The 12,387-nt window shown below is 45.5% G+C and overlaps 1 protein-coding gene and 1 long non-coding RNA gene across 2 annotated transcripts in view; one reads left to right on the forward strand and one right to left on the reverse strand.

Annotated features, from left to right (window-relative positions):
- Positions 1–12,387, forward strand: part of LOC135912111 (uncharacterized) — a 42,971-nt gene that overhangs the window by 22,549 nt on the left and 8,035 nt on the right. The window contains exon 2 of the long non-coding RNA XR_010567563.2: positions 7,930–8,111. This is a non-coding gene — a long non-coding RNA (uncharacterized lncRNA). The remainder of the gene's footprint in view (positions 1–7,929; positions 8,112–12,387) is intronic.
- Positions 3,597–12,387, reverse strand: part of LOC135912110 (anoctamin-4-like) — a 65,662-nt gene continuing 56,871 nt past the window's right edge. The window contains exons 27-28 of the mRNA XM_065444494.2: positions 8,297–8,402; positions 3,597–4,008 (exon numbers count right to left, since the gene is read on the reverse strand). Coding sequence (XP_065300566.1) covers positions 3,826–4,008; positions 8,297–8,402 — 289 coding nt within the window. The 3' untranslated portion in view covers positions 3,597–3,825. The remainder of the gene's footprint in view (positions 4,009–8,296; positions 8,403–12,387) is intronic.

Genomic DNA, 12,387 nt, shown 5'->3' on the forward strand with positions numbered 1-12,387 from the left:
GTTAGTAGAAGACGCATTATTTTAAGGGTTCTGCGGAGTGTGTAAGTCCCGCAAGTTTAATTGTTCGTTTACGTCACGTGTCCTGTAGAACTTTCAGGAAAGAAACGTGAGTAAGCGTAAATGAAAAGTTTGCCTACAACGCAAGTACGCGTTCTGTTTAGTGACCACAAGGCTAGCGCGCTTGTGATTACGTACTTGTGAGGTTGACCAGATTGTTCAGTGGCACCATTACGTGCGATAAGTACGCCACTGCGATAGATTGGAAACATGCTGTTCGTGTAGTTAGGCCACTTAAGTTATGTTCGGCTGTTTTCATTTGTTGTTTGCATCGTCAACGACCCTTTTGTTTTGCAACAACAATGGTACTCTGGTCTTGTCGGCATTCGAGGAGAAATGAATGGCTGTTTGGAAGGGTGGTTACAACTGTTTTGTCAAAATTGGGGAACTAAAAGATCAGGGTTGATTTTGACTCAGTAATAGCCTGGCGAGTCAGGGGTGAAGAGCCTGCGCTTACGCGTGGTGCAGCGCTGTGTTGTTTGGTTTGTTTGACGTATGTTCTCCAGGGCCCAGGATCCCGAGGGTTGTCAAACGAGGCTCGACCCCAGTACCCTGCAGCTTCTTTCAGCGTTCCTCATGGCCAGCGAATTGAGTTCACCGGCCATTCAGAACAACCGGGGCGAGGACGAGCTGTTAGATATGGAGCTGTTTCCTGCGATTACTTCGAGTTCCCCAAACCACTTCGAGTCGCAGCACAGCTAATTGAGGAATGCCGAAGCAGGAAAGCACATTCCAGAGGAGCGGCCGAGCAAACAAGTTTAAGGCAACAAGTTCACGTGCCAACAAGTTCGTGCGCCGCCGGGATTAGCAGGTGGGCCTCGGACAATGGAGCATGAGCAGCCCTCCCCTTCTCCTCGTTAGAAGTGCATTGCCAGTCTGCGAGGCAAGACCGCAGAGAGCCGCCAGGTGTGACACCGCGACACGGGCGCCTACCATTGGCTGAAAGTGGCGTCATCGGAGCGGACTCTCCCATTGGCCGAACATGACGTGACTTCCAGTGCTCGAAGGGTTTATAAGAAGCCTTCCAGAGAGACCTGAGCATTCTGGGATATTCCCTGATTCCCTGATTCACCTCTCTCGAACTTCTTGCCGCGGGCCGCAGCGTCCGAGTTGCTGCCGGCCCGTAATGTCTTTACGACTGTTAATTCACGCTACCTCCCTGTACATAATGTAGAATAAATCTCCCAAGTTTTGGGTTTTCATCCCGGAGTCCGTCCCTCAACCCCTACACCCTGGCATCATATAAGATGTGGACCTGTTCAGCAAGGTGCGCTGCAATGACCATAGGATTGTAAGAACTCGAATTAACCTAGACCTGAGGAGGGAATGGAAGAAACTGGCACATAAGAAGCCGATCAATGAGTTGGCGGTAAGAAGGAAACTAGAGGAGTTAAAGATCTAGCTACAGAACAGGTATTCGGAAGGTACTCAGGAAGAGGACCTTAGTGTTGAAGCAATGAAGACAATCTTGTGGGCATCATTAAGGAGTGTGCAATGGAAGTCGGTGGTAACTCCGTTAGGCAGGATACCAGTAAACTATCGCAAGAGACGAAAGATCTGATCAAGAAACGCCAATGTATGAAAACCTCTAACCCTACAGCTAGAATAGAACTGGCAGAACTTTCGAAGTTAATCAACAAGCGTAAGACAACTGACATAAGGAAGTATAATATGGATAGAATTGAACATGCTCTCAGGAACGGAGGAAGCCTAAAAGCAGTGAAGAAGAAACTAGGAATTGGGAAGAATCAGATGTATGCGTTAAGAGATAAAGCCGGCAATATCATTACTAATAGGTTGAGATAGTTCAAGTGGCTGAGGAGTTCTATAGAGATTTATACAGTACCAGTGGCACCCACGACGATAATGGAAGTGAAAATGGTCTAGATGAATTCGAAATCCCACAGGTAACGCCGGAAGAAGTAAAGAAAGCCTTAGGAGATATGCAAAGGGGGAAGGCAGCTTGGGAGGTAACAGCAGATTTGTTGAAGGATGGTGGGCAGATTGTTCTAGAGAAACTGGCCACCCTGTATAGGCAATGCCTCATCACCTCGAGCGTACCGGAATCTTGGAAGAACGCTAACATAGTCCTAATCCATAAGAAAGGGGATGCCAAAGACTTGAAAAATTATAGACCGATCAGCCTACTGTCAGTTGCCTACAAACTATTTACTAAGGTAATTGTAAATAGAATTAGGAACACCTGACTCCTGTCAAGCAAAAGACCAGGCAGGATTCCGTAAAGGCTACTCTACAGTAGCCCATATTCACACTATCAATCAAGTGATAGAAAAATGTGCGGAATATAACCAACCCTTATATATAGCTTTCATTGATTACGAGAAAGCGTTTGAACAAAACCCCAATAAAGAACGGCGTCAGGCAGGGAGATAAGATCTCTCTAATGCTATTCACAGCGTGTTTACAGGTGGTATTCAGAGACCTGGGTTGGGAAGAATTGGGGATAAAAGTTAATGGAGAATACCTTAGTAACTTGCGATTCGCTGATGATATTGCCTTGCTTAGTAACTCAGGGGACCGATTGCAATGCATGCTCACTGACCTAGAGAGGGAAAGCAGAAGAGTGGGTCTAAAAATTAATCTGCAGAAAACTAAAGTAATGTTTAACAGTCTCGGAAGAGAACAGCAATATACAATAGGTAGCGAGGCACTGGAAGTCGTAAGGGAATACGTCTACTTAGGGCAGGTAGTGACGGCGGATCCGGATCATGAGACGGAAATAATCAGAAGAATAAGAATGGGCTGGGGTGCGTTTGGCACGCATTCTCAGATCATGAACAGCAGGTTGCCATTATCCCTCAAGAGAAAAGTGTTTAATAGCTGTGTCTTACCAGTACTCACCTACGGGGCAGAAACTTGGAGGCTTACGAAAAGAGTTCTACTCAAATTGAGGACTACGCAACGAGCTATGGAAAGAAGAACGATGGGTTGAACGTTAAGGGATAAGAAAAGAGCAGATTGGGTGAGGGAACAAACGCGAGTTAATGACATCTTAGTTGAAATCAAGAAAAAGAAATGGGCATGGGCAGGACATGTAATGAGGAGGGAAGATAACCGATGGTCATTGAGGGTTACGGACTGGATTCCAGGGGAAGGGAAGCGTAGCAGGGGGCGGTAGAAAGTTAGGTGGGCGGATGAGATTAAGTTTGCAGGGACTACATGGCCACAATTAGTACATGAACGGGGTTGTTGGAGAAGTCTGGGAGAGGCATTTTCCCTGCAGTGGGCGTAACCTGGTTGCTGCTGCTGCTGATGATGATGATGAATGAGGGGCCCTGAAGTCACTCTCTGTGAAGCTAAGCGACGCCGGAAGTTGGCGTTACTCAGCCCATCGTGCCTGATTTTCCAATCCTGTTCACATTTCTCGCCTTCGGCGCGCAACCACAGTAGCAACCACGCCGGGCTGTGCGTAAGTTTGCGCGGTTGCAAACTTACGCACGGCCCGGAAACACTTCTCTACAAATAATAAATAAATAGGTTTTTAACGAAGCCCACGGGGTGGAGCCGAACCATGCACCCTTTCAAATATACATTTGTCGGCGCAGCGTCTTTAATTTCTTCGGACGAATGAATTCGCAAACACTTCTCTCTACTAAGTTGTGTACGCCGAGACGTTACAGGATGACCTGAGCATGCTGCTTCAGGAACAACAGTTCGAAGCGAACAAAACTCCTCCACTACTTATTAGATGATCACGCTTGTATCGCGGGATAGTCTTGGCAGCGACGATCCTGAAGTTGGTGACGATCACTTGCTGACATTGGAGAGGCTGCTCCTAGATCCTGGACGGGACCGAGCACGCTGGCCGGTGTGCAGGCCGGCGATCAGATTCTGTGCCACGATCTGTTCCCGCCTTATCCGCTGCTGCACTGACTGAGGCACGTCCGGTATGAGAGCGGCCACGAGACCCGTTATGAAAAAGACCACGTGCTGCGCATGTGCAAAACATAATAAAAGAAAACGATTGCGGGGGTCAAATGACCACAGCTCGTACTTACTTTAGGTGCTCGGATTTGAACGAAATATGTATCCTACGCTGACGTGGGCCCGACGGTCACGTGCACCTAACGGACCGGTAAAGGCCGATCCACACGACGGACCAAATTGCTCTTTTGGATCGCGGTCCGCGCATCACGTGATAGGACGTCACCAGTTCGTGCGTACCGCCGTTGGCCCGCGCAAGACCGCGGCCCTCGCGGTCCAACAAATCACCGAGGCTTTTCACGCTTCCGTTTTGGCGGTGTACCGCATGTAAACCGCAGCGATTTTGGCTTAGCCTACGAATGTTGTCCAGCAACAGAGTGTCTTCAGCCAAATCCAATCTAGTTTTCGGCTCAGCAAAAGCCAGTCAAGCCAGTCGTGTCATGTCCGCCGTTCCGCCTACACGTGCGTGCAACAGATATATTTTTGAAACAGCATGTCCTCTTGGAGTGGCGAGGAGGTTTTTTTCATTTTCTACACCTCATTGAGCAGTTCCCGGCTTTGTGGGACTCGAGCCGCAATGATAACAATGATAACACTCTGGCCGAGAGTGTAGCTGGTTGGTCTGCTCTGCCGTCTGCTATGGCGCTCCGCCGTGTGGATGTGCTCTGCGCCGGACCGGACCGCGGCGGGCCGTGACGTCGCATCACGTGACGAAGCGGCCCGCGGACTTGGCCCGTCGTGCGGATCGGCCTTAAGGAGTTGCGTATTTCTCAGTAAATTATTCTTAAATATCAGTGCGCACACTCGGCATCCCTTACCTGAAGTGGGTCATACCTGGGAAATTTTGACCCTCTGGGAATCGGTTGGATTTCGCCGCACTACACTACCTTAACTTACGCAATACACTAGTTTGCTTCATTCAGGGCAGCATTTTAAGAATATATATGTTTGATAAGGTGCTCCGAGTTACAAGCTTCAAATAGCAACATCGAGAGGGCGCTTCCTTTTAGTAACGTACGCAATTACGTCACTTACTTCACTTACTTCAATTACGTCACTTAGTAACGTACGCAATTAGTCGGCACTTAGTGCTCCCTGTCGAATAGGTGTCGTAAGTGGGTATGATGAGTACCCTCTCGACGTTGCTAAGAAAAAGTTGGGAAAACTAGGCAGACGTTCTGAAATATAATTTTTAAAAATGCCGCCCCTTCAGTTAGGCTCGCGTATCGCGGTGAAGTTCAACAAATTTTGGGAGACGCACTGTCCGATATTCCTGGACATGGATCTTCGTGACTTACCCAGTAAGACGCATTAAACAGTGGGGACAACTTGCTATGCCGCAACACATCATAACGGTAAATGAGCTACCAGGCTGAGGAGAAACGAGGTATGAATTCGATATTTCATTAGTTATGGCCGCATGGAACCAACAGGCATTAAAACCAAGAAAAGCGCGTATATGTGACCCGTTCTTTTAATTCAAAGGTATAAAGTAATTTTATTAGAAAGAATGTAAAAATATTTTGCTAGGATGAACAGAATTTTGCTTGGGATGAACAGAATCATAGCCGAATGTGCGGATGCTTGTGCTATACAAATGGAAGAAGGAATAGTGATCTCGGCAGTGTTAATCTCGCCCACTACTTCTAAGTCCGAAATTATTGAGTTTATGAACACATATTTCCAGTGGGTTAGAAAGGATGGTACCACACTTGTGATCATCAACTGAGAATTGCACGCGGACATTTCCAAGCCAGAGAAGAAATGGTTCATGCAATACATGGTGGATGAGTCAATGGCCTGCACTGTTACCCCAAACGGTGTAAACTTAGAGTGTAGAGTGTAAGCAAAATTACACCCTTTGGGTCTTATCTTGCCACACAACAATAATCCTCATATGTCTTGCCCACATTTCATTTCCTTAATGCTGGGAGCCCGGCACTTCTAACTCACGAATGGCATGCGCGTTATCAGCACGACAGAGCATTCTCGACAGGAAAGTAGCGAGCGATGCGTTTTCAAGAAAGAAAACACAAGCAAGACTGATGGGGATTATTGCTGTGCGGCAAGATACGACCCAAAGGGTGTACATTTGTTGAAGAGTGTACAGTTAGGGCCTTACAAAAAATTATACAGAACGACAACGGGGATCTAACTAGACGTGCGTTGACAAAAGACGTAGTTGAATACTACGTAATCATTCCAACAGCCTTCGGTGCAAAGGAATGTCCCAGGAAAGAGTTTCATATCTATTCCTGTGAAATTCTCCTGTGGATATTTTTGTGTGCTCAAGGCTGTCAAAATTATTACATAGTTTTCAACTACATCCTTTGTAATTTCACGTCTAGTTAGAGCTCCGTTGTCGTCCTCTATAAATTTTTGTAAGGCCCTCATGGTAGGAGTGTTACCCGCTCGACAAGAAAACACCCACAAGGGTGTAAACATTTTTACGGTGCACAGTGTGCACCTGTGACCACGAGTAGACGATCCATTGCTATCGCAAAAAGTCGATCTTTTTGACAACCTATATTGGTGAGAAGCCTGAAGGTGGCAAAAACACTGCGATGTGTATTCATAACGCAACTCGGGCTGTAGGATTCGCAATTCCAGGTGACCATGTAATATAACAATCTCAAAACTAGTTCCGACATGCCACCTCTGCTGCAAGGGATACCGCTAGGTTTAGTCCTTAGCGGACTGCAGACGAAATGTTAACAAAGGCAATGTTGGTTACGCCACATTACCTTTGTTAGCTACGCACCAACCCTCCCAACATAGTACCTTAAATTGCTAAAGAATTTTTTTCTTCTTTTTTTCTGGTGACAAACCGCTCTAATTCTAGAGTTATGGAATTATAAGGAGATGGGATTAAACAGTGAACATACGATAGCAGTGCGGTTAGACAAGACGTCGCATCAATACTATCAATACCATCCCATCAATAGACAACAGATAGCCATCCCATCAATACCATCTGCTGTGCCGCTTTCCGGAAACTAGGCCTTCTGCACCACAAACTCAAGACTGCTCCGCCTAGTGTTAAACTATACTCTCTTACTTTTCCTTAATTAGGCCAAAACTTGAGTATGCTTCCATAGTTTGGGACCCTCCCACAAAAGTTAACATTAATAACCTAAAACGAATTGAAACAAAAGCAGTACGATTTATTTACGGTAAAATTAAGGCTACTGTCTCCCCCACTGCATTACTAACCGATAACGGCATTAAACTATTACAAGATCGAAGAAAGAAAAGTCGGTTAGAGTTTCTTTCGAACTTAATTAATCATAGGCTAGCCTTAGACACCGAAAAATACGTATCCCTCTTGATAAGCAGATCCACTCGGCACCACTGCCCTCATTCTCTAAAAAGAATTTTCGTAAGGACTGACACACTCAATCCTCTTTTTTTTTCCACAAACAATAGATGACTGAATAAACAAGCATACTCCAAGCGCCCGTGAGCTGTATATCGTTTGTGTAAATAATCTTGTTGTTATTTCGTGTAATTATTATATATGCATTGTAATCAAGTTAAAAATTTCATTAATCGTCTACCTTATGACCAAGCAATTTGTCTCAAAAACGTGTTGCACCCTTGTTTCATCTTGTTCTTCTGTGTAAATAATCTTTTGTATTTTGCTCACCCTGCTCGGACTTGGCTCACCCTGTTTGTTCACAGTATTGCATAAACAAAATTACAAAAAATAATAATACCCCTGAATCCCCTAATAATGCGTTATGCAAATTCACCGATCTCATTCTACACAGCATTCCCGTCAATGTTGCCTTGAACCGAAATACAGTGAGAAACAATGTTCGTATGCATATAATATGGCGCCGGTAGGGCTGGTGTGCACGACCTCTGAACGTGTTGAGATCGGTATACTGGGCTTTTTTTTACTTCTTATTCGTCTTCTCTTTTTAGGCCCTCACCGGGTTTAGTGACCGTGGGAGCTGCGGCCTGGCTGGTCATACGGTCTGGTCTATTCACCCATTTCTGGCCGAATAGACCAACCAATCACAGCGGAGTACGCGCCCGCCACTGGGTTCCTTGCACCACCACCAGATGGAGCTCGCCTTAAAGAGATACGTGGGGTCAATTCAACAGTAAGTCATACCTAAAGTCGGCACGGGCCGTGCGGGGGAAAAATTGCGTGCGTCTGTCTGTCTGTCTGTCTCTGTGTGTGTGTGCTTGCGTGTGCGTCTGTGTGTGCGTGTGTGTGTACTTGTGTTTCGACTCCATATGCCTCACACAAAGCTTCACACACCTTTGCTCACGAGTGTGCGCTTACCTCAAACACAACGACAAAGATAAGCCTGGCGGCGAATATGTGCCAGTAGGTGAGGGTGAGCTGGTATTCGTTTTCCGAACCGGGTGGCTCTCGGTATGCCTGGTACCTGGACAAAGGAATCAATACGGCTTTATGGAAACATGTAAACCCGTACTCGGGGCATTACTGTGACTGAACACATATCTTGAAAAACGCGGACATTAGTGATTTTTTATTGTCATTGCTCCTTGTCATGAAGGCAAGGCTTAGAGGGGCGGAGCTTCATACAGCGCCACGTGGCCTGGACAAGCGTGGCGCAGCTTTCGGTTTCTATTGAGAACTTTACTGATTTATCTTACAAAGGCAGCATATCCGTATTCAGCTTTTCTGGACATCAGGACTTAGTTCGCGGGAGTGCGACCTCATGGCGTAGTGAATTTAAACTTATCAAATTTCTCCCTGCAACCGATGACGTCAACGAAACAAAGGTAAACGAATAAAAACTATCCCTGCGCATTGAACTTCACCGCAAAGCTTGTCCAGCCGGCGTTATCAGTCTTCTTGATAAAGAATTGCCGCTCGTAGGCTGGAAAATACTTGTCATCCTAAGAACGTCTAGTCGCGATGAGGCAAACCGAGTGGTGATTGGTTCCGGGCTTTTCAGAGGCTTCCCTAAAGGCAGACACGTTTTTTCTTTTTCTTTTTCATTTTTTTTATGCTGCAAAGTCACCGGGCTAGGGGAATCGTCGAAAGCACTTCGCGGCAGCTTTAGCTCGGGCCAAACTCCGATTCGCCAATTCAATACATGTAAAACGCAGAAACGCTTTTCTGAGATAACCACTGGCCCGATTTTAATGAAATTTGTTTCATTTGAAAGATTATGTAAGATTCTAGTGAATGTGAGAAGCGAAATCGCGAATTCTGGATGTTCTATAAGGAATTTTCTAAAATTGGTAATCTTGAAAAAGATATAAGCACGAAGCTTACAAATGCGCAGCTCTGCATGTAGAATAGATATCGCAGCTCTGTTAACTGCATCTATGAGAGCATCCAAAGCGGACAAATTTGATATGTCGATTTCTATCTTACGTGAATTTGTTAGATCGTTTACAAGGGTTTCGCAATAGTACTGCTCACAAATTCGTGGCGTTCTTGAGAGTCATGTATATTATATCAATTTTGTCCCATTTAGATGTATTTTAGGTACAACTGATGAAATTGCGATATACGTTTTGATCGCCGAGTTACAGATAGTTACGTTTTCTAAAAACATGCGATCATTGCCAATTTTTGTAAAACAATGGACGACATTAATCAAACATTTGCAACCAACAGTAACTGTATCTTAAATTGTTCTTATAAATGCAACAAACCCCACCAAATTTGGTGCTGTAGTTGCCGAGAAATACGATTTCTCAATTTCCGTGTATCTCAAGAGGAGCCCCGAGCAAAAGCGTTCTCATTGTCAAGCAGGGTCCACGACAGATGCCGTCGTGGACGGCTTGTGATTTTCTCCTATCGGTTTCGTTAAGGTACCCTCTGTTATTTCCCTAGTAACTTGCCTTTCTGCACTGATGGCCTACCGCAGCATCTGGAAATCGAGATAAGATTTGCTTCGGTATTAAGATGGACGCATGAACAATTGCATTTTGAGGCAGAAGGCGTGACACAATAATTGTGCGAGCTGTTTCTTTGTCGTCGTCCATTAGCAGGCTATGGCCCAAGCTGCTCGCAATCTCACGTCACGTTTACTGGTCACCGGGCCAGGTACGCCTTTGGGCATGACATGTACAGCATTTGCGTTTAGTTGCCAAAGCACCACGCTGTAACGGTTGTTCGCGTGCGTGAAAGAAGACCACTATTTAAGACTATTGTGCCGTAACACATGCAGGATTTGGTTGTTTTCCATATTGTCTACAATGTTGCCGTTCTGCCTATATAGTATAGCCGCAATGCAGACTAGAAGGCATCGAACACCAAAAAGGCTGCCCGCGTACTCAAAGGTCTCGTCGCACAACTCCTCACACTTACTTGCATTCAAGAGTTGTGCGACTGTCGAGGACATCATTAAGGAATGTTGCCAGTTCGAGGAGCGTGACATTTGGCACATGAGACAATTTGTTGGCATCCTTATTGCGCCAAAATTGGTAACAGCCTTCGAAAAAGGACACCGTAGAGTGCATTGTCACTAATGTGACAATTTCAGACCCATGCCTCACCCTATAAGGACCCACCATGTAAGGACTCCTCCTGTAAGTCTAACGACTAAGCATCTCGCTTATATGGGTAGTCATCCGATATAGTTGTCCCGAAATTAAGCCTCCCTGCCAACATACGTTAAGGTTTTTTTATCTTTTATTTTTATATTTAGGTAAGTACTGTACTGAGTTTTTCATCGGTTTCACCTTTCCCAAGGTCCCTGCATTTTTGCCGGCCTATGTTCATATCTTAGGGGACTTTTGATAGATGTCGAAACCAAAGCACGGCCTTGACCATGCTGCTAAAAAAGTCATCTTATTTTCCTGAGACCGTCTGCAGGCTCCTGTCTTCTTGCCGTTCATCAACTTCCTGAGTTCACTACCAATTTTAGACCATAGTGACGACTAAATTCCTACGGAAGTCGGCAATCATTCAACGGCAGTTGGATTGAAGCCGTTTAAATCAAATTTACCGTGGACACGACAGCCGCTTTTTCTCACTTCGAATATAACTATACCATTATTGAATGCGATCGTTAAGCATATAACTTCACAGTCAAGAAAATTATGCGGATCCCACGCACTATGGGAATCGATATTCCCAATTCACCAGAGAGAGCTTCACCCGAAAAATATTCACCAGAGAGAGCTTCGCAAGCGAAGCTCTCTCTGGTGTTTGGTTTGATTTGCGACATTTAGCGGTGATGGTGACTGCGAATGTTTCATTTCTTCAGCATTTGGTGCAATACTATACTGAGTTGCTGGTAAGTGTTACCTTGCGCGTACCACTGCTGTTTGTCTGCGTAGTCCACAGAACATACAGGGAGGCGTGTTTGCTTGAGGCGTTGTTGTGCACCATTGTTTATAAACTATGAGAAGGTTGAGCAATGTTATTGCCTCAAGTGGCACATCGCATCGCGGCAGAAGTGTTGGCAGAACCATGGGGCTGTACGTGCCGAAACCACAATCGGATTATGAATCACACCGTAGTGGCGGACTCAGGAAATTTGGACCACCTGAGGTTGTTTAACGTGCTCGTAAGACTAACTACAAGGCTGTTTTCGCATTTCGTCCGCAACGAAACGTGGCCGCCATGGCTGGGATTCGATCCCGCGACTTCGTGCTGACGATGCTCATTACGCAGCACTTTCTTCGCATGCGTATAGTCCGGAACCGGAGTGAAGGGCAGAAGGATGACACGCCTTCCCGAAATGAAACATTCGAAATAACCCTTTGCTCAACGGTTGAAGTCGGTATCAGCTTGCAAAGTGGGAACTCAGATGAAACGTTTTCAAGCGGATAGGCTTTTGATTATCATAAGGATATTTTTACTGAAATTTTACTGCATACATTGAGGTTAAAGCTCACTATGCAATATGTCCGTCACCAGCCTTTTTCAATAATTGACCTGCACTTTTAATTATTTTATTGGAACGAAAGACCTGCTCGTTCCATTGAAAACGCGCTAGCTTCGTGCCGCGGCCACTTGGGGCGCTAGTTGGTACCTGTCCAGAAAAGCAGGATATGCTTTAGTCGACGCGAACGATGAACATCATTTGCATCCGTCTATTTCGTTTAGCATTTTCCACTAAAATTTGTCATTAGTCCGTGAGACAAGCTGAGCGACATTTCAGCTAGAACACGCACGAAAAAACGGTCTCGAAAGCGGACGCGATAAGTACGCTTTGAAACGAACACGAAGCCCTCCTATGTGCCAAAACTCGAAACGGCGAAGAAAGAAAGAAATTGAACTGTCTGCGCTGAAATAAGCATATTATTTCTCCTTTCAGTTTACGCAATACAGCGGTGAAACAATTCAATGGTCTATTTATCAGGCCATAAATAAACGTAGGAAATTACGGGAGTATTACGAGCAGCCCTGCCTCTGCGCGTTTTCAGTTTTCCTTTATTAAC

This window comes from Dermacentor albipictus, chromosome 10 (assembly GCF_038994185.2).
Source record: "Dermacentor albipictus isolate Rhodes 1998 colony chromosome 10, USDA_Dalb.pri_finalv2, whole genome shotgun sequence".
Lineage (NCBI taxonomy): Eukaryota > Metazoa > Arthropoda > Arachnida > Ixodida > Ixodidae > Dermacentor > Dermacentor albipictus.